The 25,655-nt window shown below is 40.8% G+C and overlaps 1 protein-coding gene across 2 annotated transcripts in view; it reads left to right on the top strand.

The window, feature by feature from the left end:
• The window catches only part of nav1b (neuron navigator 1b), a 53,158-nt gene that overhangs the window by 3,720 nt on the left and 23,783 nt on the right, over window positions 1–25,655 (top strand). For both annotated transcript variants that reach the window (XM_083938904.1, XM_083938903.1), the window contains exons 2-3: window positions 3,590–3,692; window positions 9,290–9,643. In XM_083938904.1, coding sequence (XP_083795030.1) covers window positions 3,590–3,692; window positions 9,290–9,643 — 457 coding nt within the window. The remainder of the gene's footprint in view (window positions 1–3,589; window positions 3,693–9,289; window positions 9,644–25,655) is intronic.

Genomic DNA, 25,655 nt, shown 5'->3' with positions numbered 1-25,655 from the left:
ATATAAGGATTTTAATGCAGAAGTTTTCGTACGAAATCCTCCAAACCTCTTAATGATAATGTGTTGGTACAGTACAGGCAAAGGTAACATTTTAAACAGGAAATATTATTTGTGATAATGTAACCTTTGAATATCCCGGTTGAAGTCAGGCAACCTCTGTTTTTCTCTGGTCATCTAACACATGTTGTAAAAAGGATGTGAAATAGATGAGTTCAGGCTCATGACTTAAGTGCGTATCTTTAGCCGGGTTTCCACACAAAGTTACCAGGAATTTTAGCCCCAGAAACTACTTTTCAATGAACTGAAAGATTCCTTCAGCCCACCGTTTTCACCGTGGTCTAAAGACTCATTAGATTAGGCAGATTAAAACAGTAAGCATGGAGGAGATTCAAGTTATGGCTGCGGTGTGATTTACTTTTATTTGTCAACTATCCAAAAGAGACAAGCAGTAATAACAAAGCCGAAAAAATGTAGTAGCTGGTCCCTGCAGTTGAAATGCAATTAGTTCCTCAAAATACCTAGTTCCTTGGGAAAGTTGCATGCAGTTGAAAAGGGCCTTTTTGTCAAAAGGTCCCATTTGTATTTGGAAGTGGCAACAGTTTTTCTCATCACAATGTATTTGACAAAGCTGTATAAGTGAGTGAGTGTTGCAGCTCGAACAGTGCAGCAGTGGATTTTGTGGCCAAAGAATCGCTTGAAAAATTTGTAAACAGATGATTCTAACCACTGAGTGAGAACCATTCACTATGAGCCATCTACAGTATGTTCCCCTCAAATAATAGACCGCCCACTTCTGCCTTTTTCTATTCTCCCATCGGTATTCACCTCCCATTGTGAGAAACTCTGAAAAGCTCTATGCCCCTGTGAAGTAGAAAAAAAATATCCCATTCTGGTTTTGTGCCCTAAAGCAACCTCTCTTTTTTAATGTCAAGTTCCTCAAAATCCTTGTGAAATCTGATACGCTGGCTTTAAAATGAAATGTAGAGGTCAATAAAGACGCTGTTCCTCTCACGGATTGTCTCGATTGTTTATGAAAATTTGAATGGAAATTATAATAGTGTCTCAGTTATTTGGGGCACCATGTACGTTTATTGGTTATTCAGCTGTGTCTGAAAGGTTAATAACTAACGGCCATTAACAATACTTCTTTATTGTTAAGTTTGCCATATTTTAATCTGCTTTGTGTCAATATAGATAGTGTGGCATCATTCATAGGTCTTTCCTTACTCACATCTGCCTCAGTATTCTGTCCGAGTTCTCTGTATTATAAGCATCGCTGCAATGCAGGTTGCCAGAGGACTGGCAGTCACTGCAAAGGGACCCAGTGCATAATGCATACAGTATACTCAAAACAGCTATGTTACATGTGTGTGCTCTGTGTGCAGAATTCAGGTTTGGATAAATTCCCAGGAATGAATCATGAATAAATAAGCAGTATCCCAGAATTAGAATGTGGTTCATGGGGTTTGTAGATGTGATGCAACTAAACGATTAATTCCTAGAGTCAAGGACCTCCAATGACTATAGTGGTAATACGTGCAGGACTTTATCATGAAATTAGTAGATATTATTCTATGCATTCATTCTCATGTCAAACTAAATACCTGTTTGGGAGCACAGGAAGCATGTGCCTATCCATAAATAGGTTGGGGTGTGAGTGGTGGAGACTCCCTGGGGCTACCTTGTCTTCTGGAAATTACATTAATATACAACAGATTTACATTAGCTTATACGTTATGAAGGAAGTGTAATGCCACCTAGGTTGAACTTTATATTACCATAATAAGGTAATGTTCTAAAAATGTATGAACGTATCAGCAAACGTATCGGTTCACAGCACATTTAATTTGTTTTCTGCAAAAATATCAGATATTTTAATACACAGAGTGCAGAATGTGCTTAATACACATGTTATTGAAACCACAATCTATTACTTGTCTGTGAACTTAACGCAGGAAGCAATTACATTTGCCACCATAATGTAACTGGACAAATAAACTGGTACAGTATAAACATGTTTTCTAGGTGACAGGGTATCCCAAGTAGGTCTCCAGTCTTTAAATTAACTGTACAGATAAATAATCATAAAAAAAAGGATAAGGATAACGGTCGATAAACAAATATTAGCTATCTCAATTTAGCTAGCACACTCCACAGAGAAATGCACACTGTGCCTTTTAAATGAGCCATCAGGACATACTGTTGTGATGTCACGACTATACTTCATATTATGGATGAAACGGTTACCGGTTCGATGATGACTCAGAGTAATATTCCTGACTCTTAATATTAGGGTTTCAAATATTAATTTTAAATCTGCACTGAAAAAAAAAACAGCAGGTAAATGTCCGGCATCAACTGCAGTTAGTAACTTAAGTCTCCCAGACGCAGGCGCAGCAACGTGGGTTTGTTTTGCTTCAGTGAAAACAATGGCAGACGGCACTCTAGAATAGTCTGAAGTGTGGTCATATTGGTATTAACCAGTGTGCTGAAGATGTCTTCAGAACATTCAAAGGCTGTTATTATTTTAATGTTAATGAAAGATAGTGCTGCTAATATTTTTTAGTTGTTTTCAATGTATAACTTGGATATCAGTACTTTTTGAACACTTTCAGAACATGTACAGGTTATAGGTAGAAAGTGCAGCCACAATGCTTTTACATTCATTCCCAGCTGCAAATGACGGTGTGGAGATGATAAGAGTATGTATAATATTGAATGACACAACTGCTGTCTTCCTCTGGTGATTAGATTTTAATTATTTTTAAAAGGCCTTAGAAACATATGCGGCAATAGTATACAAAATCAAGTTGCTTTTTAGAATCCCTTGTCAAAAAGCTAACTAAATCTGAGCCTCTACAACTTTCCATAGACATAATATTTAAGCTTAACTATCTCATTTAGTTTGTCTCCCACAGCCTCATAAATCATACATTTCAGTGCTTGTCAGTATTGTACTTACACAGTACACACCTACAGTATATATAAGATTAAGACTGTATAAACTGGGTACACACCTTTCAATAAGACTACTGTTCTTTTTTTTGTTTTGTGTTTTAACATTGAAATCAGCTAATTTAACAAAAGTTCTATAATAAACGAGCCCTCAGTTTTTTTGTAGATTAAGACTCCTGTATCTCCAGTGCTGGTTTTTAATGTGTGAACTGTGTGTAAATGTTTGTATACACCCTAGGGAATTAGTTCAACATCTACTTTTGAGAGCAGCACATTATTTGAAGTGTGCTCCCCTGACATCCTTGCCTCTCCTCCAGCTATTCAGTACATACATTGAATGTTAATTTCTTTCTCTCAAGGAGGGGGGGGGGGGGGGGGTAGATTGGAGGTTACCATGGAGTAAAATGTCTAATGCCTAATGATGTGAGCATACTTCGGCTGTGTGCTTACAAGGAAGACATGTGTCGCATCAGTCTTAACACAAATATATGCAAGTGAAAACACATGTGGAGGCAGAAATGCATGAATTCTCAAAAAACACCACAAAACACAACAAAGCAGCAGCTTGTGTCTGAGTTTTATTTTGACACTCTAAATGTTTTATAACCTTTTGCTCTGCATGACTGACCCACAGATCCTGAGTCTCAGAGGAAGAGGACCGTGCAGAATGTCCTTGACCTCCGCCAGAATTTGGAGGATACAATGTCGAGTCTGCGGGGCTCGCAGCTCAGTCATAGGTAAGTCAATAAATCTGCATTTTTGAGTTTTATATTGTATTATAATGCTGTCTCCTACACCACTGGCTAATGTCACATATAAACCAAGGCTGGTGTGTTTTTTGTTCATGAAGTCATAAAACCCTGGGCCACAGTGAAACTCTTACGTGAACAAGCAACAGATAGCTTGTATGAACGATCCATAACACAATCATGTATAAACAGTTGTGCCGTGGCCGCTGGGAGAGTTGCCACCTTGGTGCACATCTGGCTTTCATCCTTCTTAAATAGTCCGTCTCTGTTTCATGGTCATGACTTCATTCTAGGAATCTCTCTGTTTGGCTCTCATAGGCAGAAATCCCAGATATTAATTTGTTGCAAAAACCACAACATGAAATACAGTCATTTGGAAATAAATGGACATTCATTTTTCATTTGGACATAAATAATGAGACATAATATCTTGTGAAGCATTAATGCAAACATTCTGCTACTCTCCCTTAAACCTGCATTAATGAGTATTTTTATTTGAGGACAGAATCAATTTTTTCCCCGAATAACAACATCTTTATAAGCTGGTGAAATGGGGGTAGGTGTGTATTTGTCATGTCTGCTTTTTTATGTCGACCTATAGGTAACATTCAATTGCAACACAGAAATGCCAAAGATATGTTCGAGGTCACCATCATTCAACTGTAAAATGTCCTGCTAAGTATGCCTGTGAATGTTCTCATTCGTCCAGGTCATCGTTATCCGCAAAGCAATTGCAGTCAAAAACAACTGGACTGGTTGTTTGTCTAGGAAGACGTTTCACCTCTCATCCAAGAGGCTTCATCAGTTCATGTACGCATCTGACCAGGCTGGGACTGGTCCAACTAACTGGTGTGGAGATCCAGGTATTTAACCTCTCACAAGGCCGATGATGTCACTGACACCCTTTGTGCTCCAAGTGCCCACGCCCGTCGTTAGAGTGACAGTCGTTGGTGGGCCGTTGGTTTCGACTTCGTTAGTGCTCTATTGAGTCTGAACGACAGTCGTTGGGGTCACCCGGGCCATGTGTGAACAGTTGTCCTTTGAGGTTAGATTGTTGAATCTCCTGGGAAGGGATGAAAGGGCGGCATTGTAAATTGGAGATAAGTGGTGTCTCAGACCCCCTCCTCTGTTTAGCGATGGTTTCTCCACTTTTACATAGATGGCTTCTTTTACTCCTCTTTCAAACCATCTGTCCTCTCTGTCCAAGATTTGGACATTGCTGTCATCAAAGGAGTGGGCTTTCTCCTTGAGGTGTAAGTGGACAGCGGAGTCCAGGCCTGAGGAGTTAGCTCTCCTGTGTTGGGCCATGCGTTTATGCAGTGGTTGTTTTGTTTCTCCAATGTAAAGATCTTTGCATTCCTCGTTGCATTGGACAGCATAAACCAAGTTGCTTTTGTGGTGGTGTGGTGTTCTGTCCTTGGGATGTACTAGTCTCTGTCTGAGTGTGTTACTGGGTTTGAAATACACAGGGATGCAGTGTTTGTTGAAGATCCTCCTGAGTTTCTCTGATACCCCAGCCACATATGGGATGACAATGTTGTTTCTCCTGTTATCTTTTTCTTTCTCAACCACTTTGGTTTTCTTTCTGGAGGCAGCTGCCGTTTTAACAAAGGTCCAGCTGGGGTAGCCACAAGTTGTGAGGGCGCCTCTCAGGTGCTTGCGTTCTTCCCCTTGAGCCTGTGAGCTAGTGGGTACGTTATCAGCTCTATGCTGCAGTGTTCTGATAACGCCAAGCTTGTGTTCCAAAGGGTGGTGAGAGTCAAAAAGTAGATATTGATCCGTGTGAGTGGGTTTTCTGTATACCCCTATGTGGAGGCTCCTGTCATTCTCCATATGGACGTCACAGTCCAAGAAGGGCAAGCTGTTGTCTTTTACTTCCTCTCTGGTGAACTTGATGTTATTGTCCACTGAGTTGATGTGTTCAGTAAAAGTTTGCACCTCTTTGGATTTGATCTTAACCCATGTGTCGTCCACATATCTGAACCAGTGGCTTGGGGTTACTCCTTTAAAGGAGTTCAAAGCCTTGCCCTCTACCTCCTCCATGTATAGATTTGCCACAATAGGGGATACTGGTGAACCCATGGCACAGCCGTGTTTCTGTCTGTAAAAAATGCCATTAAACTGGAAATATGTGGTAATCAGGCACAAATTCAGAAGTTGGCAAATATGGTCTGGTTTGAGATTTGTTCGGTTTTGTAAGGAAATGTCCTGTGTGAGCCGCTCTCTTACCGTGGCCAAGGCCTCCATGGTTGGAATACAGGTGAACAAGGAAGTCACATCGTAGGACACCATGGTTTCATCTGGATCCATTTTTAGGTCTCGGACTTTGTTCACAAAGTCCATGGAGTTTTGGATGTGGCGTGGGGTGTTTCCCACCAGTGGTGCCAGAATATTGGCAACATGCTTGGCAATGTTATAAGTGACCAAATTTATGCTGCTGACAATGGGCCTGAGCGGGGCCCCTTCTTTATGGATTTTTGGGAGTCCATATAAGCAGGGGGTTGAGTCCTGGGGGTAAAGCCTGTAATACTGTGGTTTGCTAATGACTCCTTCTTTTTGTAGTTGCTGTAGACATTCTATCACCTTCTTTTTGTAACCGCTGGTAGGGTCTCGTTTCAGAGTTTCATAAGTGTTAGAGTCACTGAGTAATGCAGAGATCTTTGCCTGATAATCAGTTGTATTGAGAACAACTGTGCATCTACCCTTGTCTGCTGGAAGGATAGTGATGCTGTGGTCTTTGCTCAGTGCCGTTACTGCTTTTCTCTCCTCAATGGTGAGGTTGGATGGGGGGACCTTAGCCTGGGACAACGCTGCTGACACTTTCAACCTTAGCTGTTCAGCCTCAGTTCCATTAAGGTTGTTTTTCTTTATAGCCGATTCCGTAGCCGTAATCAACTCCACAACGGGTACCTCTTTTGGTGTCATGGCAAAGTTCAAGCCCTTGGCTAAGACCTCCTTCTCTGGGTGGGAAAGATCTCTGTCCGACAAATTCTTAACCCATCTGTTTTGTGTTTCTTCCTTTGCTGGAAAGTCAGTTTTTTGCCTCCAAGTGAGTATTTCTGTGTTTTTGCCAGTATCCCGGGATTGCAAATTTTGAAATTTCTTGGTTTGTCTCTCTTTGCTCTTGTTGTGCTGCGATAGTTGGGCTTTCTGGGTGAAATCCACAACTCTTTCCATAATAGAGACAGGTAGGATTGATGTCAGTTTCTGGAGTGAGCTATTGTGGCAAATCTATACATGGAGGAGGTAGAGGGCAAGGCTTTGAACTCCTTTAAAGGAGTAACCCCAAGCCACTGGTTCAGATATGTGGACGACACATGGGTTAAGATCAAATCCAAAGAGGTGCAAACTTTTACTGAACACATCAACTCAGTGGACAGTAACATCAAGTTCACCAGAGAGGAAGTAAAAGACAACAGCTTGCCCTTCTTGGACTGTGACGTCCATATGGAGAATGACAGGAGCCTCCACATAGGGGTATACAGAAAACCCACTCACACGGATCAATATCTACTTTTTGACTCTCACCACCCTTTGGAACACAAGCTTGGCGTTATCAGAACACTGCAGCATAGAGCTGATAACGTACCCACTAGCTCACAGGCTCAAGGGGAAGAACGCAAGCACCTGAGAGGCGCCCTCACAACTTGTGGCTACCCCAGCTGGACCTTTGTTAAAACGGCAGCTGCCTCCAGAAAGAAAACCAAAGTGGTTGAGAAAGAAAAAGATAACAGGAGAAACAACATTGTCATCCCATATGTGGCTGGGGTATCAGAGAAACTCAGGAGGATTTTCAACAAACACTGCATCCCTGTGTATTTCAAACCCGGTAACACACTCAGACAGAGACTAGTACATCCGAAGGACAGAACACCACACCACCACAAAAGCAACCTGGTTTATGCTGTCCAATGCAACGAGGAATGCAAAGATCTTTACATTGGAGAAACAAAACAACCACTGCATAAATGCATGGCCCAACACAGGAGAGCTAACTCCTCAGGCCTGGACTCCGCTGTCCACTTACACCTCAAGGAGGAAGCCCACTCCTTTGATGACAGCAATGTCCAAATCTTGGACAGAGAGGACAGATGGTTTGAAAGAGGAGTAAAAGAAGCCATCTATGTAAAAGTGGAGAAACCATTGCTAAACAGAGGAGGGGGTCTGAGACACCACTTATCTCCAATTTACAATGCCGCCCTTTCATCCCTTCCCAGGGGATTCAACAATCTAACCTCAAAGGACAACTGTTCACACATGGCCCGGGTGATCCCAACGACTGTCGTTCAGACTCAATAGAGCACTAACGAAGTCGAAACCAACGGCCCACCAACGACTGTCACTCTAACGACGGGCGTGGGCACTTGGAGCACAAAGGGTGTCAGTGACATCATCGGCCTTGTGAGAGGTTAAATACCTGGATCTCCACACCAGTTAGTTGGACCAGTCCCAGCCTGGTCAGATGCGTACATGAACTGATAAAGCCTCTTGGATGAGAGGTGAAACGTCTTCCTAGACAAACAACCAGTCCAGTTGTTTTTGACTGAAATTGCTTTGCGGACCTGCTAAGTATGTATCTTTGAAACTAGAACAAATATAACCACATTTTGAGTCAGAGATCACCAACACAAATGTTAAAAAAGAAAAAAAGAATTTTATTATCATATTTTTTAACTCTCAGTTATTGAAATTATCCTTAAGAATCTAGCTTTGATGCCACAAAGCTTCTGTTTTATTTCATAGAAAATTATGTAATCATGTCTTGTAATATAAAGCAATTTTAACCCAAGTGATACATTCAATAAGTTTCATCAAACACTCTTCTGTTTATTATCATAACTATATATGTTTGTCACCATTCAACTCCATCTATTATCTTGTCTGTGACATCTTATGATTGTATACTTGACCAGACCCTGTCAATGGATGCTTGAGAAGAATTCACAGCCATGCAGTAGTTACCCATCAGTCACTTTAAAAAAGCTATTATAGCACTATTTGACCAAAGAAACAATTTCTCTCTCAGTTTCAGCAGTAGAGTGGCACCAGTTAGCATCCATATTGATGAATTATCCATCAACAGTGGGTAAAAATACCCCCATGGTCATAGCCATTGCAATATTTATTTGGGTGAGTTGGTACATGCAGTTATGTAATCGGCAGACACAGAAGACACTCACAGCCATTTGGAGGACATATCTAACCCTGACCCACTCACAGGGGTGAACAGGAAAACTTTGATGCATTCTTTTCAGAATAATTGAAAGAGGTAAGGTTTAGTCATGTAAAGCCACTTAATTTGGTGCATGTATTGCTGGAAGAGACAACTGATTCTGTTCTTTGATTTACTGTGACATGATCTTGACAGTTGCGTGCCGAGATGCCTCCATTCACATGATGGGTATCAAATGAAATACTCCATTGGTATCAGTTTATTTATCTTATACGTTACTTATCCGTTAATATACTTATCCGTTGCAATGTTGTTGGTACACTGATTTTATGTGTCGTTCTGGATAAGAACCATATATGCCTCAAGTATATGAACATATCATGCACTCACCTTCCCCCATATTTCTCTCTAGCTGTATGGACAGCAGTAATGTAGGCTATGACAGCGATGAGACCAATGCTCGCAGCATTTCCAGCCTGTCCAACCGCTCATCGCCTCTCTCCTGGCGCCACGGCCAGTCCAGCCCTCGTCTTCAAGCGGGTGAGGCCCCATCCTCCACAGGCGGGGGGTACCAGAGAAGTAAGACAGGCTCCCAGTATACGGCCCATACAATGCCAGCTCGCTGCTCCAGCCGCCTCAGCAGCACATCTCGCATCGAGCTCATTGAAGGGTTGGATGATGCCGACCTCAAGTCCGGTTACCTGAGTGACAGTGACCTTTTGGGCAAAAGCCTGCCGGATGAAGATGATGACAACCTGGCAAACGGGTAAGAGCGTTGGCTTGAACCTCTTGTTACTATGACAACATGAACCAATCAGTGACTGCAGATGGCTGCATGCTGGTTTGTCCTTTAGGTTTCCACCTTGTGACTTTAAAAAGGTCAGTTAGGAGTTGCCATATTTCATTCTAATCAAAGTAATCAGTTAGCTGATTGGCGTCCAGCTGTAATTGCTTGTCATTGTTTTATGCTTTGTTATGAACTATGCTTATTTCAATGTTCGTATAAAATGTATAAAATATGTGCATTTTAACATTCAACAGTGGTGTCAGGAACTTTCACACCGACATGGTGGCTTTCTGCTTTGTGTTGGTATCTGATGTTTTTCGCACTCAGGCTATTGGCAGTCCTGACTTTGGGTGTTTTTGCTGACAATGAGAAAAGGCATTCAGAAGTTTTTCACTGAAGAAATAAGTAAAACTCAGCAGGTGTTCCTTCGATTATGCAATCAATGCTCCCTCATGTCTGACTGGTATAAACTTTACAGCTTCTGAATCTTATGAAGATTATCAACAGGTAGTATATAGGTGGTATCCCAAAATTAGATAATTAGGATTTGGCATTGACTTTTGAATGGTTATGGTTAGGATAGGTTGTCAGGCAACGGGTCTGGAGAGTTTTTGCAAATAGAGGGTTACCATCTAGATATGACCGTTCTTCTTGATGGTCTCCTTCTTCATCTTCTTCACCTTCTTTTTCCTCACCCTCTTCTTTTTCACCTTCACCCTGCCCTCCCTCCTTTCACATTCCCTTGTGTGTCTTTATCCCTTTTCCAAGTTGACAGCTGAGAGAAAGAATCCAGAACAGTTCTCCTGTGTGGTTTAACAGCTTTATCACTCGTGCACATGCAGTGGGATTTAAGCTCAGTCCCTGGAGCACTCGCTAGGCCCTGCTAGCCAGGTCACGTTATTACTACAGAGTGCAGTAAGGACAGGAAAAGAGATGAGGCACATTTAGATGAGTAAAATTTAGAGCAATGGGGAAAAAGCGTGAAATGTAAATGGTTCAGATTTGGAGTTGAGGTGCATCAGAACAGCATGATAAGAATCATAGAAAGATTGTTAAAAAGTAAGCATTTTATAAAATAAAAATAGGCGACTAGCTCCATGTGTAAAGGTTTAGCATTTTGTTTGGAGGGAGGTGAAAAAGATCAGACAGCAGAACCCTGATAAGGTCAGGATTAAAGGGGGATTATGTCATATGGGTCCATTCCTCACAGTAACATCCGTGCACTCGAAATCCATTTAAATCTGCCCTGTATTTTGTACCTCTCACATGAATTGGAGCATCAGCTCCAATTCATGTGAGAGGTTAGCGTAAGGACTCGCCTCTGCTTTGCAACACTACAGGCTCCAAAAATGCTAATCATTTGATGTAACCACGTTTTTTAAAAATGCCTCATCAGACTCAGCGTTAGGCCATCAATGTCAACAGTCACTAAACAGACTTTGGAGGTGGCTGTGAGACATCGTGATGGATACAAACAGCACCTACTAAATTTACACCAAGAGAATTATGGGTGTGTTTGGATACATATATGGAAATGTCACAGGATAAATTATAGGTTATTGTGGCTGCAAAAACACACCAATATATAGAAATACTGGATGCTGTTTTCTCTCTGACCTTGACTACATTGCATGCACTGTGGAAATTCACATGCTTTCCTGGTCTGCGTTTGCATTAGTTTCTGTGGCAAAGCATCCTTGATTCTCGTGCATTAATACTGGAATGCTGTTCTCTATGTTAAGAATTAATCCTGCCTCTTAAATATACCAACAACCTTTGGTGTAGATAACTAGTTCATTCATTTTTTTGAAGCAGGCCCATGCTCTAATTTATTCTTACAATATCCTCTTGGAAATTCTGTGTCACATTTGCATTTCTACTGTACATCCCCTGTCACACACTCACAGTTCAGCTCATTGAGAACATTAGCTACCAGCTCTTCAAGATAGATCAGGCGTAGCCATGGAAACCAGCTGGTTAATCGGCTGTATGGAGAGGTGCAATTTCGGTTCTCTTTCACAGGAGCCCCAGTTCTACATGTTCATACATTTCATTGATCTGCAATTAAATATAATTAACTAGAGCTATATACTTTATAACTATATATATGGTAGAGTGAGACCTATTTCCAATCAATAATTATATGTTATAGTAGTAATAGTAGTAATAGTTTTCAATATGGATGTATATATATATATATATATATATATATATATATGCTTGTATAATGTGTAACACTTGAATCTGGAAAACATCTACTGGTGAAATAATAAGACACAATGCAGCAGCAAGGGATGGAAGTACAGCACATTGCTCAATGTCTAATGGATATTGATTAACCCACAACAGACAGCACTGGCTACCTAAGGCTAAACGTGTCCTCATTGACAGTAATCACTGCTACTGTGTGCCTGCCTCGTCAATAATCTGATGCCACGTACATCCCAATGTTCTCATGAGCTCCGTCTTTCCATCAGAGAGGAATAGTCACTTCTATATAGCAACACACATCCGTCCATCTTCAACCGCTTGTCCCCATCGAGGTCCCGGGGTGGCTGGAGCCGATCCCAGCTGACATAGGGCGTGAGGCAGGGTACAACCTGGACAGGACGCCAGTCTATCACAGGGCACATAGAGACAAAAAGAGACAGACAACCATGCACACTCACATTCACATCTACGGGCAATTTAGAGTCACCAATCAACCTAACATGTGCATGTCTTTGGATCGTGGGAGGAAGCCGGAGAACCTGGAGAAACCCCACGCAATCACAGTGAGAACATGCAAACTCCACACAGGATGGCCCCAGCCGGGATTCCAGGAACCAGGAACCTAACCAACACACCACCTAGCAACACACAGCGCAATGATAGTCTGGTTTGTCTCAGTGAAAGAAAAAAAAAACTACTTAAAGTGTAATTGCATTCGGTAATCAACTTGTATGGGCTGCCTCCCAATATGTACGTAGCCGACTTGTAAGGCTTGTAGCCTTGTAAAACAATCTTTTTTTTAATAAACGCCGGGTTTGCTAACTACATGGTTGGTGCTTTGTTGTATGTGTAGTGACTGTTTTCATGCTACTGCAGAGTTTTGGTGCTATTTTGAGCCGTATAAGTATTTTAAAAAAGCCGTTTTGGATGGTTCAGCGCTCCACCCTGAGCTACACAGTGTTAGCCATGCCTGACTGCTAGGGACTCTCCGGGCTTTCTCTGTTAATAGGTGATTAACGGCAAAAGAAAAAAAAAGTCTCAATGGCTTATTCGATGCTTTTATGCCAGAATTACACTTTAAGAATAACGCTGAGCCATTGGTTCAGATATGTGGACAACACATGGGTTAAAATCATATCCAAAGAGGTGCAAAGTTTTACCGAACATATAAACTTAGTGGACAGAAACATCAAGTTCACCAGAGAAGAAATTAAGGACAATAGTTTGCCTTTCTTAGACTGTGACGTGCATATGGAGAATGACAGGAGCCTCCACATTTGGGTATACAGAATACCAACTCACACAGATCAATATCTACTGTTTGACTCCCACCACCCCCTGGAACACCAACTTAGAGTTATCAGAACCCTGCACCCAGAGCTGATAACATACCCACCAACTCACAGGCCCAAGGGGAAGAACGCCATCACCTGAAAGCCGCCCTCACAACTTATGGTTACCCCAGCTGAACTTTGTGAAAATGGCAGCTGCTTCCAGAAAGAAAACCAAAGTGGTTGAGAAAGAAAAAGAAAAAAAGAGAAACAACATAGTCATCCCGTATGTGGCTGGGGTATCAGAGAAACTCAGGAGGATCTTCAACAAACTCTGCATCCCTGTGTATTTCAAACCCAGTAACACACTCAGACAGAGACTTGTACATCCCAAGGACAGAACACTGCACACCCACAAAAGCCATCTGGTTTATGCTGTCCAATGCAACGAGGGATGCAAAGATCTCTACATTGGAGAAACAAAACAACCACTGCATAAACGCATGGCCCAACACAGGAGAGCTAACACCTCAGGCCTGGACTCTAGTGTCCACTTACATCTCAAGGAGAAAGCCCACTCCTTTGAGGAAAACAATGTCCACATCCTGGACAGAGATGAAAGATGGTTTGAAAGAGGAGTAAAAGAAGCCATCTATGCAAAAGTAGAGAAACCATCGTTAAATAGAGGAAGAGGTCTGACACACCACTTATCTCCAATGCTGCCCTTTCATCCCTTCCTAGGAGATTCGACAATCTAACCTCAAAGAACAACTGTTCACAAATGGCCTCCAATGTCGTTAAGACCCAATAGAGCACTAACAAAGTCGAAACCTACTTCCCACCAACGACTGTCACTCTAACGACGGGCGTTGGCACTTGGAGCACAAAGGGTTCCAGTGACATCATCGGCCTCGTGAAAGGTTAAATACTTTGATCTCCACACCAGCTAGTTGGACCAGTCCCAGCCTGGTCAGATGCGTACATGAACTGATGAAGCCTCTTGAATGAGAGGTGAAACGTCTTCCTAGACAAATAACCAAGTCCAGTTGCTTTTGACTGAAATTGCTTTGGGAATGATGACCTGGACAAATGAGAACATTCACAGGTTTTTAAGAAGCCTGTTTTAGTCCTCATAAACTCCCCCTAAAGTACTCTTCCTCTTTGTTACCGAGAAACTGGGACAATTCTTCTGTAACCAATTCACTTGGTAGGGTTTAATAGCACTTCACCGTGTCACTGGAGCGCTGAAAAAAGTAGAGGTCAGCTAGACTTTGATTTGTATCGGGGCACGCCCATTACACAGCGACAAAGCACGTGCATTAGTTTGTAGCTTTCAAGCACTGGTAATATGAGCACTGCATCAGGGTTTGTCGCTACATACATCCCACGGTGTTGGTAATTTCGGAAGTTCTACTTTAGCTATTTATAAAGAGTTTTCGCTGTAGAGCAGGGCTATTCAATTTATTATTAATGGTTATTGTAAAACAATGCAGTGACATAGGAGTACATATAATGTCTTTATTTTATCAGTGTAAATATTAGGCAAAGGCCTCAAAGTGCAACAAGCTTGTCAAAAACAATCCTTGTTAAATTAACATACATGTTAACCAAAGGTTTTCACTCAATTATTGGACTAAAGTACAAGTTTGAGGCTCTTATCCTTTACTTGAGTATTTTATTTACATGCTACGTTATACTTCTACTCCACTACAAATCAGTGGAAATATTCAACTTTTTACTCCGGTACATTTATCTGTTTACTTCAGTTACTAGTTACTTTACCAGGCTTACAAGTACATATGAAACATTAGTTTGTTCATCAAAAACTGGACTGAACTGATTAACATAACATAAATGCAGAGTAGCAGGATTTTTCTGAAAATGCCTTATCAACTTATACTTTTTACACTCCGATATGGCTGCAAAGTAAACACAGGTTTCACAGTGACAGAAACAAAAACTTCTCCGTCCATTCTCTGGTGAAGTGGCGGTTTTCTGTGACAACCTTTCTTTTTTTCTAGAGTAGAAAGAAACATTGCGGTGGTGATTTAACCATGGATTTAACCCATGGATTGTATTCAACCAGACAGAAATGACTGAGAACAACAACAGAGAGGAGCTTAGCAAGCTGCTGCCAAGAGGATTCGTAAACCCACGAAGAAGAGCGCCTACAGGGAGCGCGTGGAGCAAGTCTCCCAGCACGCCAGTATTTGACGCGCTGAGATGGATACGAGAAAAGACAGCGGCCATGACTTACCTTTTCACACAGTTTTCTTCTCAAAGGGCCAGTAAATATTCCCTCACGGGCCGTATCTGGCCCTGGGGCTGCCAATTGAATAGCCCTGCTGTAGTGGTTGCATTATATTAAATTGAAGGATATGTTTAATTAACCAACATTACAGCCACCCAGCCAATTTCATAAAAAAGTTTTCAAATACTGTTGAAGGTATTTACTATTATGGGACAGCTGTATTAGATTTATATGTGTAGAGTTATTCAGCAAATTCAAACAGTTTTCACCTCAGATGTGGAAATATAGAGAATTGATTACTTTTAGTTAAAATTATGTACAGTTTAATAATAGAGTTAGACATAAGTTCCTGTCCTGCCCTCAGTAGACACTGTGTCTGCTTGAAATGTTGGCTTACATTTAGTATAAAGAGAGTTTTTGTTCAGTTGACTAAATTATATGAGCCTAAGCTGCACTTTTTGACTAAGTGGCTATTTCCTGTCTCATGAGTGTTGAGGTGGCTTCTTATTTAGCCCTGACCACGTTTGACCACGTCAAGAATCATAACTGCTTCCTGAAGTTACATTCTTCACACCATATTGGAAAGCAAAGTTTAACCATCGCTCATATGATATCATCCTATTGAAAGCCATATTTAAAAGGCTGGTTTATGAATAGAGCCATAATCACGTACTGTAGGTATATTGCTAGTGTATTGTTGTTTTTTTCCATATCTGGTATATAAATTATGACTACTATTCATCATTCAGTGTCATTTTAGTGGTGTTCAGTCAATTATGCTTGATGTTTTAAAGACACTCAGCTATAGCGTATGCAAGCACAGGTTAGGTTTTCATGTCTAATACAGATGTTCAACGGGAAAATTACTTGTTTTTTCCATAATGTAATTTTGTTGAGGGGATTAAAAGAAGAAAATGTTTGTACCAGAACATGTGAATTGGGAAGATCTCGCATCAAAGGCAAATATCTTTCTGCATTTGGCTCAAAACTCTTTGGCTGGCCGAGGAGAGAAGCAGCTGAAGGCACTGAGCTGCAATAAAGACTGCAATGCTTCATTCAAAGCGGAAGTCACTTTTGAGTTTTTTGGTTTTTTTTGGCATTCTCTGTAATGGCCAGCAGGGGGTGGCTCCACTGGTTGCAAAAAGAAGACTGATTGTATAGAAGTCTAAAGGAAATGGACCCTTCTTATCACCTTATATATTACTTGTTTGTTACAGTTTTATTCCTATCAATATTCTGAAGGGTTTTACAGAGCGTTTTGTTTATATGTCATTCATAGCCTAATTAACTAAACTATAATTTTATTCCTAAAAACATGGCGAAAATTGTTTACAGTATTTTCTAATGTCATAAAAAAGATTCCAAAATTCTGTCTAAAAGCCTTTAACTCTAGTATGTCAACAAAATGAAACCATCATTTTGAACCTCACATTTTTCAATGTCCAGATTTATGTTCTGGAAATATATGCAAATTAGCACATATTCATTAATTTCCGAAAGCTTGTAATACAAGAAAAAAATGAATCAAATGGGGGAGCTTTGTGGATAAATTAGTTTTACCCTATTCATCTGTAGTGTCATGCCTTCATTTTAATAAAGAATATAGTAGATATGATGGTGTGCTTTTGGAAAAACAAATCTCTTTCACAGTACAGATGAGTTTATCAGATAAAATAAGTGTTATTCATCTGGTAAATTCATTCATTTTATGACAGCACCATGTGCTGTTCATAGCTTCACACATGACACAGTTTTAGTTCTGGTATGATCTTTATCAACTCAAGAGAGTATTTTTTTGTTCGATTTTAGGTTTTTAAACAGTTAATCTGCCAAACTCACACAAGCCACAGTTTGACACACCTAGATTACATATCGTGGGCTAGGACATTGTGCAGGTTAAACAAAATGGATTGTCCAGTGCTTCACTAGGTGAGGGTTTAGGCGCAATACTGTATCATTTTGTGTTTCTATACAACAGCAATGCAGAGCAGAGAAGGGAGGCTGGTTCAGCAACACCTCTGATCATGCGGCAACATGGCTCGGGATGTGCTGCCATGGCAACCGTCTTCCACTGACCCACTGATGGGCTGCCTTGTGTATCAGTGTGATAGCTTCTGAACGGATCTGTGTAGGATGTGCGTGTTTATGCCTCAACTACTGGTTTGTGCGTGAGATGGAGAGAAAGAAAGAAAGAGAACCTGGTTAATTAGATTGTTTTGTAATTGGCCTTGTGGGGGTGAGATGTCTGCCTATAAAGCTAATGTTTGTGTTTCCATTCATGTCCTATTGTTTTGCCAGGATTTATAGTAGTACTGGTTGTGGAAAATTGTTTCATTAAAGCAAATTTTCCAGAATTTAAATATGGAAAGCTGCATGATTGACCCCCCAAAAAGAAACATATTTAAGTGCTTTAATAGTGGAAGCATAAAGTGGATGTTACAGAAGAAAATGACACACATTTTCACCCATCACAAGTGCAATGCCATTGGTATCTTTGCCTACATTACTGTATATTGTAGATAAGCCCTCAGCTTAGTTTGCTCCTCTGGCAATGTCATTTCCATGGTAACCATAATAAAGCTCTGCCCATGCTAGTAAGTGTATCTGTTCACAGCTTGGCATGCGTGTGGCAAAGCAAGGTTTTTTTTATAAATACAGTATTGGAATACTTTATAGCCTTACTCATGGAAACTGTTTGTATCGGCAGACGCATTCTGTAATGCACAGAGGGCTTTCTGCAGTCATCTGATCCTGGATCCGTGCCTCGGGCAGTCTGCATTTAATTTCCCTTTCCTGCCCGGGCTGGACCTTTCTATAGTCAGAGTGCTTCCCTAACTATTGAAGCCTCACGTGTTTTCTGACCCACTTAAACCCATCTACACAAAAATTGGGTTTTGGCCCCTCTGCTCTGGTTCTCCACAGGGATTACAGTTTAGTGAGGCAGCCACTTGGGGTCAGTCATTCATGGGCTATAGCTCTGCTGGGGGGGGGGGGGGGGTCCTTGCCTCTGAATACTACACACACACTCACATAAAGTCATGCACATATCACTTTGAAATGCTTTTGGAATTTGCACGTTTTAAAAAGGCCATGAGGACAGAAGAGTCATAATGAAAAGCACCCACTCCATTAGACTCCATAAAGCAAGAACAGTTTCCCACATTCAGCAGCTGAAACACATCTGAGGTCAATATGGAACTCTCATTCCCTAACACGGGTCAGTGAAATACCGGCCTCCACCAGCATCCTCTGCCACGTGAAATAAAGCTGTTGGCTGTTGGCTTTCGGCGGCCAAGCGTTCATAGCGACGTCGCTTTTTGATCCTTCAATGTCGGCTCTTCCTATCATCAGCAGAATTCACCAAGCGTTGGATTGTTCACCCACTAATAGGGAACGTGAGCTGGGATTAGAACGTCGTGAGACAGGTTAGTTTTACCCTACTGAGCTGTGCTGGAGGCTGATGGAGACACATTTTCCAGTCCAACAATCAGATCACGAGTTCATTTTTTGGGGCCTTACAGAGATGGAGCGGCTGGCTGCACTCCCACATGCAGTCACTGATGTATCCCAGACACTAAAATGCCACTGCTCTGTGATGAGGCCCAATCCTATTTCCCTAGCAATGGGCAAGCTCAGTTAGGATCAAAATTAGGCACCGGGAAGATCAGAGATGTGCTGAAGCAAAGCTCCGCTGGCTTTTTCATCTGTAGTCCTTTTTGAGTGAATCATAGTGTTTTTCTGTGATGCTGTCTCCCTGAAATTATTCCCCACTTTTTACCATTAAATTATATCCAATGAGTAGAGGAATGCATATATGCGCTTTTTCTCTGCATCAAATGTTTCAAAGTCCAGTACAGTCCTTTTTTCCCTTCTAAATGCCAAGTAGAGTCTAATTTAACACACAGCATTTGCAATGAACTGTAGCCATAGGAAGCACAGCTTTAACTCATTGTGCCTCCTGCTGGATATCTAAAGTCATGACATCACATGGAAAAAGGCTGTAACAGCAACACAGTTCAAATTAATCTAGGTTTATTTTATTGTTTTATTATCTCCTGTAAGATTTACTGAAGTTTTGTGTTTGAATATAGTTTTACCTGCATAGAATGTATGTCTTCTAATGGATTACGGATTAGAGCCATCTAAAAATACTTGGTCAACCATTGTGGCTGGAGGATGCATTGTCTCTCCTTTCCACAGGGCTGTTTTTTATGATTTTGGTTGGGCCCCTTATGATCAATTTTGTTTTTCACACTGTGCCACTGTGCAAAAGGCAGGGTCTATGAAAACAGTAATCCACAGTAATTACTGGCATGCACACGTTACTGACCTCAATCCCATTGAACACTTTGGGATGAACTGGAGCAAACATGTTTCAACTAGCTTCAGCGCCCTTAGTTGTAGTGATCCATGTTATCGACTGCAGTTCATGAACAGACCACTGCACTGGCTACAACCCCCTCTCCTCTTTGACTCACACATTACAGTTTACTGCACCAGTAGAAAAAAAAAGCCACAACAGTGAAGGTCAGATCATGAAAGGATCTTTTTCTGGTTACCTAAGTAAAGGTCGTCATGGTGATCTCTCACAGATAGGTCGACTCTCTATTTTAACAGTTTGTAAATAACCCATCAAGCAAACATGCAAAGGATGTTTCTGACACGAGCCATTTGGTTATCTGTGTAGGACAGCTGTTAGTATACACTAACAGTACAAACATGACTTCAAGGCTTTTTAGATGACAGTGTGTTTAGCAGCTCTGTGGGCTGGCTGAGATAAACAGGACTGTTTGTACTGTTAACTATTTATCATTTATCATTCTGGGTAAAGACATATGGTGAGGTTTTGTTTTGCTATTAAAAAATAAAGTTTTGAAGCAACCAACTGGAAGTTAAACAAAACGTTGTATCTGTTTTTGTGAGAAAAACAAAAAAGAGCAACGGGCAGAGAAGAGTAGATTATGATCAGAGTGACAAAAGATGGAGGCAGACACAACACTCGTTTATCAAATGATCTCATCTTATTCTGTGAAATATATTTTGAGAAATGGGTGTATATCTGGAATACACATTGATGGCAAAACAGTTATTTAATCTCAACAAAAAGTAAAAACCATTTAAGCTGACTGTATTCATATTACAAAATGTGGCCTGATGTGAAAAAACAGAGAGAGCCTCCAAACTGTAATACATCATAAAGGTCAATACGTTTTTATACTTGAAATGTTAACTTTTGATAGTCCTGATGTTCCTCCTTTATCGAACAAAGCTTACTCTCTCGCCTCTATCTAGTTCAGAATGGAGCAGCTGGGCGTCTTACTGGTTTTCACAGACAAGATCACATCACCCCAATCCTGGTTTCTCTCCATGATCAATATATATATACAGTACAGACCAAAAGTTTGGACACACCTTCTCATTCATAGAGTTTTCTTTATTTTCATGACTATGAAAATTGTAGATTCACACTGAAGGCATCAAAACTATGAATTAACACATGTGGAAATATATACTTAAAAAAGTGTGAAACAACTGAAAATATGTCTTATATTCTAGGTTCTTCAAAGTAACCACCTTTTGCTCTGATTACTGCTTCGCACACACTCTTGGCGTTCTCTTGATGAGCTTCAAGAGGTCGTCACTTGAAATGGTCTTCCAACAGTCTTGAAGGAGTTCCCAGAGATGTTTAGCACTTGTTGGCCCTTTTGCCTTCACTCTGCGGTCCAGCTCACCCCAAACCATCTCGATTGGGTTCAGGTCCGGTGAACCAGGTCATCTGGCGCAGCACCCCATCATTCTCCTTCTTGGTCATATAGCCCTTACACAGCCTGGAGGTGTGTTTGGGCTCATTTTCCTGTTGAAAAATAAATGATGGTCCAACTTAACACAAACCGGATGGAATAGCATGCTGCTGCAAGATGCTGTGGTAGCCATGCTGGTTCAGTATGCCTTCAATTTTGAATAAATACCCAACAGTGTCACCAGCAAAGCACCCCCAAACCATCACACCTCCTCCTTCGGGCTTCACGGTGGGAACCAGGCATGTAGAGTCCATCCGTTCATCTTTTCTACGTCGCACAAAGACACGGTGTGTGCAAAGCAGTAATCAGAGCAAAAGGTGGCTACTTTGAAGAAACTAGAATATAAGACATATTTTCAGTTGTTTCACACTTTTTAAAGTATATATTTCCACATGTGTTCATTAAAATCAATATATATAAATATATATATATATATATATATATATATATATATATATATATATATATATATACATATATATATATATATACATATATTCACCTTGTATTTTAAGGTGCATAGTATTATAAGATATTATGCAGTTTATGTCAAGCTAATAATGAAAATGTGATGTAAGAGAGATATTGTCAGTGGAATCTTTTTCCACATTCGTTTGGGATGTTGATGGATAGTCGGATTAACTTTTCCCCCCACAGTCAGACAACTTCCCTCTGTCTGTGCACACACAAGTAAATGCATCAATGCATGTGCAGGGTTGTCATGTTCAGTTGTCTGGCTCCGGTTCTGACTGTAACAGCGCAATGCAACAATTGTTAAAATATATTTATTTTGCCAATTTCACAAAGTGGTTGCCAATGGCAACCTGGCAATTGTACGGTTGAGCCCTGCTTTATGGTTTGCTTTTCTGTTATATTGTCTTCTGAGTATTCTGCTTTTGCTCTGTTTGTCAACGCACTTTTCTCTTTTTTGCTTTGTAATTGATCTCCTGCAAGACCTGCAAGAAGGATTCACGTCATTTAGTCATGTACAATCCTTTGTCACCACTTTCTGAACCAAAATAAGTCCAGCTTGTATGGACAGTAGACTGAAGCGATTTCAGCCTTAGACGTGGACAGGGTGTGGGACCTTGGCCCACAGACACTTTACCTCCTGGTTAGTTTACAGAGCTGAGATCTGGTGAGATCATCCTGTGAGGCTGTTCCACTGCTAATGAGAGGGGGAGGAAGGTTTTCCAAGGCTACTCATGCCTCACTGGAGGTCCTCCTGTCATCTGTGGCTTTGTGGTTTGCGCTTGCAGTGATTCAGACCTTACCTTGGACTGAGTTTTTTTCCCAGCCAGGCCCCAGAAGGTAATGAATAAAGATGGAGATTTTTTTTTTTTTTTAGTTTTTGGCTAACATGTATACAGATTTCAAAGTAAGATATTTGATAAGGAAATGGTTTATATACGAAGTACATAAACCCGAAAGTAAACGTTAATGAGTTTTGTACATACACATACACAATACAATTTCAAAGAGCAGAATAATTCACATAGGCCTACAGTATAAGACAGAGCCTACATACATAGCCTATATAGGTCTACATAAAACACTAACTGACAAATTGTAACAGGATACACTGTAAATCACATCACAAAAGGAGTAAATTCATTACACAATAAGAATAAACAGAGGGTTTAAAAAGTAAACGAACCGATACGACTTCAAGGACGTTCATCAAATACATTATTGTAACGGTCGGTCTATACATCTGTTGCTTAACTTTAAACGTTTGAGATCACTTCAGAAACGGTTGACGGTTGAGTAAAGGCTGTTACCACGGTTACCGTTCAGCTCGACGGCCGTTGGCCATCATCATCTCTCAGAGGAACATCAAGGTCTCTGGTCCCTGGCTGCTTCCTTCTCCCTTTTTTTGGAGGGTGGGTGTTGCCTGTTCGGTCCGCAGACCGCTTCATTCTACTCGCCGAATAGGAGACGAGGGGTCTCGTCTCTGCTTACGGAGGGATGTGAATTTGAATCGTAGCAGCATAGTCCACCGTTAATTCAAGGAAGTTGTGTTCAAATCGAGTGATTACAAATGAGTGGTCGTGTTTTGATCGGGAAAGTGCCTCCTCTACAGTCAGCGCCGAGAGCTAAAAGGACTTTACTTTTTACGTCAAGGTAAAGATGATATGCTTTTCACCTTAGACACACAGAACAACATTTTAAGTTGTGAATGTTCTGTATTTGCCCTTCAACTACAAATATATATAACGGTAGCCTGTTGTTTCTCTTGAAGGGACTGTGGACTCAGTTAATCATTCGCTGTGTTAACGTTAAATGATATCCAACATGAACATTTTAACGTTACAGGAAAGTGACATTAGATTAAATACTCGAAATTATACTGGATTACTTTCACGAAGAATGGAACTCAGTAATAGGTAGTACGTTTTTTATTTGAGCTGCTAGTGTTGAGGAGTTATACACGGGTGTGCGTAAAATTTAGCTGTTTTTACCTTTTGAGTATGTTGGCCTATACATCTTTTTTTCTATGCATTGAAAGGTGACCTTGGGTGTCATGAAAGGCGCCCTTAAATAAAATTGATTTTTGTTATTATTATTATTATTAAGTTTAACATACTTAGAATAAAGGAGCATATGTTAACCATGATTTGGCACTAGGACATTTAACATCTGTAGAAACAAATTTCATTCTTGGAGGACACTGTGGCGCTGCTACCACATATCTGTAGGCTATAATAGAGGATGTCTTCACCACTCACTCAGAAATACTGGCATGCAACCCTGGAGCTTTGTCTTTAAATGCAATATGCATTATTCTACTGCCTGCTATTTCATATGGGTTTATAGCTACAACAGAGCGTATGCATATCAGTTCGAGTTCTAAAGCTCTAAAAAATCTCATGTGTGCTTGTTGTTTTTTGTTCATATATCATTGCAGTGTGCTACAGAAGTCTTGCCATAGTGGCAACTAGCACTTGTATGTGTGTAACTGTGTTTATTCTTGTTTGATGCTGTTAGATTCAGGTCCCAGTCTGGACAGTGAGTGTAATGTCCCCACCCAGCTCCACCTCACCAATCATCCCTCAGTCTTCTTAAATCAAAACATTTTCACAGCAACTCAAATGATTGCACCGACACACAAATCAGAGAGACGTTGGAGTTGTGCCACAGAAAACAAAAAGTTAATTGCCACCCTATGTATAAAGTATGCACTTTGTTGGTGTACTCCCACCCTCTCCCTGTCTAGATTTCGCCCCTGAGAGCAGACACTTCTGGCCTGTAATATCAACAGCCCACAGGCCCTCCTGCCTCTTTGCTGAAATCCCTGTGGGGTTATTCATGGCCACTCTGTCGCCCCTGACAGAAGCGGTATTGTTGAAACATACCAAGAACATCTGGGCTTAATGTAAATCAAAATTAGTCTCCTTATTGATGGTATGTGAAAACCTTTTTAAAATTCTCAAATTAAACATTAATCTCAGGTTTTTCCCTGCTCATGTCAAACTTTGTCTCTGAAGTCACATATCTGTGGACACAAATCACTTCAATAGAATATTGCTTTTGTGCCTTAGAAATAATGCTTAAAACCAAAGTGTTAGAGTAAGCTTCTTCTATGTTTTACAGCTGCTTACAACTACAACTCAGCTACAGCCATGTAATTCTGAACGTCGTGTATGGGCCATTTTTGTCTCCCTGTATTTTTCTATGCAATTCCATGTTCCATGCCTTTGCTAATTGCAGAGTACATTGCCACAAAGAACATTTTCATCTCAGTGGGGAAAGTAAAAGAAAAGGAAAATAAATGATTTAGCTCAAGCAGTGACTCAGCTTAAAAGGGCCCTATTAATTTGCCCCTTCCACTGTGCCACTTTTTTGTTCGCAAACATATATTTGATTACCACCTGTGGTTGCCAGTAATAACGATGGGGAACGTAATTATAAAACATTGATTTGGGCTTCCATTTAGCTTACTGGAGATGTCATTTTTTAATGTATTCAACATGACAGTATTGCTCTTCTAAAGCACATCAAAGCTGTTTCCTTCAATTTTAAACTCTCCTCTTGAGTCTGAATCTTGAGTCTCTGATGTTTTGGTTGACTGAGAGGCTACACATAAACTCCACACAGTGATCTGCATTTTAAATGTATTCAAATATTACTGTATCCAGAGACCTGATACCCAGTGAGCCGTTTCTCTGGGTTTTCCTGGCCTTACTTACATGAGAGGCCAATCTGGCAGCATCTGTTTCAGGGCGACGCAGGACTTCATTGTTGGGTGGAGGGAAGGGTCAGGGAGGGGTCAGAGGCCTGTCACTCTGATTTCCACTCATCCTGCTTCCTTAGAGCATACCAGACTGCCTTCTTAAACCCTGAGCTGTCAGTTGCCATACTTTTTATTCAGCCTGATTTATCAGCATATCCTGTAAAGTTTCCCTTGAAGATTTTTTTTTGGTTAAAATTAACTGTCCAAACTGACCATTTTATTA

Source organism: Echiichthys vipera (genome assembly GCF_963691815.1).
Source record: "Echiichthys vipera genome assembly, chromosome: X".
Lineage (NCBI taxonomy): Eukaryota > Metazoa > Chordata > Actinopteri > Perciformes > Trachinidae > Echiichthys > Echiichthys vipera.
This window is presented reverse-complemented; position numbering and strand designations above follow the sequence as displayed.